This window comes from Egretta garzetta, unplaced genomic scaffold (assembly GCF_000687185.1).
Source record: "Egretta garzetta isolate BGI_Z169 unplaced genomic scaffold, ASM68718v1 scaffold100, whole genome shotgun sequence".
Lineage (NCBI taxonomy): Eukaryota > Metazoa > Chordata > Aves > Pelecaniformes > Ardeidae > Egretta > Egretta garzetta.
This window is the reverse complement of record NW_009258265.1, coordinates 1,141,053-1,144,729: the sequence shown is the minus strand read 5'-3', so window position 1 is coordinate 1,144,729 and position 3,677 is coordinate 1,141,053. Positions and strand designations below refer to the sequence as shown.

At 57.8% G+C, this 3,677-nt stretch overlaps 1 protein-coding gene across 1 annotated transcript in view; it reads right to left on the bottom strand.

Annotated features, from left to right (window-relative positions):
- KCNH6 (potassium voltage-gated channel subfamily H member 6) overlaps window positions 1-2,095 on the bottom strand; it is a 23,325-nt gene extending 21,230 nt beyond the window's left edge. The window contains exon 1 of the mRNA XM_035903594.1: window positions 1,987-2,095. Coding sequence (XP_035759487.1) covers window positions 1,987-2,080 — 94 coding nt within the window. The 5' untranslated portion in view covers window positions 2,081-2,095. The remainder of the gene's footprint in view (window positions 1-1,986) is intronic.
- Window positions 2,096-3,677: the final 1,582 nt, after the last annotated feature.

Below are 3,677 nucleotides of genomic sequence, written 5' to 3'. Positions count from 1 at the left end.
CATCCAACCCCCAGCAACACCAGTTGTACTCACTAACTGGACCAAAAGTGGCCTAAATCCCGGGGCACGTGGGACGCGACACAAGCTCCGCAAAGGCACCATCCTCTGGGAAAAAGCAGCATGTTGAGGAGCCGTTTGGTTTTGGCAGGATTTGCCTCCCTTGCCAAGCCCCCGACAGCACCGAGCCGCTCAGGCAGGCTCCTGACCTGCCCAGCTCCCCGGCAAAACAAAGCAGCCGCCGTACCCTGCGCACCGGCGAGCCAGGGACCGGCAATGCAGCCGCCTGCGGCCGTGTAATTAAAGACTGAGTCAGAAAACCCGTGCACAAGAGACTGATCTGGGCTGGCGCCAGCAGCTCTGGCCTTTCCGCACTCCCCGGCGTTGGACTGGGAAACCCGAGCGACGCTCCTCGGGATGCGCAGCGCAGCCTCTAATGCGCAGGAAAGCAGTAAGTTCCCTTTTTATGTGGGCGCCTTCTGCAGTCAAAGGTACGTCTCGGGGTGGGATGGGGTACGGAGGCATCCTGTGTCGAGACATACTGAGAGCTGAGGGGGCTGCAAAGCAGCACTGGTGCTGGAATTCAGGATTTTCTCGGCAGTCCATGCCCAGAGGCTAACTGGTACTATAGCAATACACCAGCGATGTAAATCCCATCACTTCATAGACATAGGAGCACGTGCACAGGATATATATATACATTCACCCGCATATGTCCGTAAGTCCCGTGTGCATATGCCTGGCCTGACGATGTGTAAAACCTGTCACCACACAGAGCACCACTGCTGGTACCCGCTGCCACGCACGCAAACACCTTCATGGCTCCAGGATGTATGTACGTACCGAGTGTGAATGCATTAAAACGTACGTTACCGTACCGACACAGCGGGCAGCGTGAAGGGTCCCCAACAGTCCCCGATGTGGCCCTGGCTCCGGTCCCGGTCCCGCTGTGCCACCCCACGTACCATGGGGGGACAGACCCAGGCTGCTGCCACAGCTTTACTTTGAGCTCTGCCCAAAGCCTCCCTACACCAACCTGCATCCCCAGGGAGTGCTTGCATGAAGGTATATGTGAGATTATTTCCCTGCTTAAAATATAGGTGGCTGGTACCGAGGAGCATGTATAGCAGGAGGGTATTCCGAAGCTACAACTCTCCTTCCCGAGGTCAGGTCTAACATCTGCATCCCTGGGTATCCACATCCCCTTGAGAGCTTCACCACAGCTCTCCCTTTGATCTAACCTTCCCAAAAAAGGGAATATGATTTTTCCATTCCAAAAGCCCCACAAAACCCCAGGATGAACCTGGGACAGCACGGAACAGCCCAAAGCCGGGGCAGGCTCAGAGCCATCCCAGCGCAACCATCCTTGTGTCATTTGCCTGTGGTGATGTCCCCATAGCACAGCCCTGCCATCGGTGACACCAAATATCCCCTGGCCCTCCCAGTGACCCTGCACATGGGTCCTGTCCCATTCCGGCACCTCCCACCCTGGCCAACGTGGTGCTGCACGTACGCAGGAGGGGCTACAAAAACCTCCCAGCGTTAAATATGGAAAGGACGCAGCAAGGCAGGGAGGGTGTGGAGGAGCTGCATGGCTCCGCTCGCTTGCAACAAGATGCCCTTGCCTTAAAAATGCACCATCCCATGAGGGGGAGTCGGTCCCCACCCCTGTCCCCAGGTCCCCGGGGGTTCGGGAGGGGGGTGTGGGCTGGTGTGCACATGAGGGGCTGCGCGGGGAGCACAGCTGGCTCAAAAGCCCCCTTTTTCACCCAGTTAGTGTTTGGCTGGATCAAGCCTTGAGCCAGCGGAGCTGTAGCTGTGCAGAAACACAAACCTCTGCTCCTGGGCACTCTGTGGGGCTCAGCCCCACGGCGCAGGATCCTGCATCCTTCAGCCCCCACGAGCTCCCGAGAAACCCATGGGATGGGGATAGCCCCGAGGATGCTGCGTTGCCCTCCCGCTGTCCCCACCGTCCCCGGTGACACCCACCTCCGCGCCAGCTCTGCGACAGGCGCTGGTGCAGGCTCCGGCTGGCGCTCTTGGCGATGAGCTGTGCCAGGTCCTCGAAGTTGAGGATGAACATGATGACGACGCCGTCCTCGTTCTTCACCGGCACCACGTCCACCAGGCAGCGGAAACACGAGGCTGCCGAGCAGAGACAGGCTCAGGGGGAGCCGCGCAGGGGGCTTTGCCCACCCCCACCCCCCCAAGCACGAAACACTTCTGGCAGAAAAGTATTTTTTTAAGCACTTTGATGAGTGCAATCCCCGCTGCCGGCGGGGACTGGAGGATTTGGAAGCTGATGTGAGCCCTGGGAAAGGGCTGTATCTCTGCAGCATCCCAGCTCGCACAGATCGCATCTTGCCTTTTTTTTTTTTTTTTTGTCCCAGACAGTCAGTTTTATTAATGTACTTTAGAGCAGCAATTAAAGAGTAGGTAATTAAGAACTCAGAAACCCCAGGTAGTGGTTTAACCTCCTTAAGCATGCTGCTTGTAATCACGCTCTAGCTAATTGCCCTGCCTTCGCCAGGCAATTTTGAGGGACTGATTTCTGCTGTCTCCTGTCCTGGATGCGGGCAATGGGGGTGAGCCCAACCGCCTGCCCCTTCCTGACCCTGGGCAGGAGGATGTGGTGGGGTCAGTGGGCTGGTCCCCAGGGACATCCCCAAAAGGCACTGGCATGGAGTGGTCAGGTGCAGGTTCATCTCACTCCTGCCATGGGGAAACTGAGGCACGGGGGGCACAAGGACTGGCTCAGTGTCCTGGAAGCGAGGAGAGAGGCAGGGAGGACCCTGAACATGGCCACAGGTCATAAGGCCATATGGGTTTGCCCGTTGGATGCCAGCTCGACCCCGTGGCTCTGCTTGTGCTGGCAGCCAGGTGCCAGTTTGCAATTAGGGGCACCCAAAAATACCTTTAGGCCTTTCCCAGAGCAGCAAGTGGAGGATACAGGGGGGGGATCTCACCCCTCTCGCCACCTTCATTCCCCCAAAATCCTTCAGAAACCCTACCCGAAGGTATAATCACTGTGGGTCCTCTTCTTGAGCTGTCTTCTGTTGCGTTGGCACCAGTGGGAGCAGGACCCCTGGAGCCACAGCCACTGCCACAGCCCCTCTGGCAAAACCCCCCCCGAACCCACCCCTGGCTCTACCCCAAACCTCTTGGAAATGATGGGACAGCCAGGTACTGCTTCCCGGTCGGTACAGAGCAAAGCGACCTCCTCCCACGGCAGTTTTAGCCAGGTGCGGATCCCTGATCTCACCTTTCCCCTGCTCTCTGGTTACCAGGGATTAGCGGATCCGGCAGGGATGTGCTGCCGGCCCAATCCAGCACTCTCACCATGGCCGGGCTCCGGCCGGGAGGGGGATGTCAGCCTTTCTGCGTATAATTTTAAGGAGCTCAGGGCCTCCCGTAATCAGGAGCAGATGGCCAGCATCGGGCAACTTCCAAATCTGCCGTGACGTCAGGGACGTGCACATACCCAGACACACATACACACGCACAAGAGCAGGAAAGAAATGGATACGGTGAAATCCGTTTAAAGGGCCCGGCAGCTGGGATTATTTCTTTCTTTCTTTATTTCATTGTTCTTCACCACAGGGAGAGGAAATCCACTTAAACGCGTGAGCTGGGGAGGAGGTGGCGGCGGGGGGGGGGGGGTGCGGCGAAAAAGGTGTTTG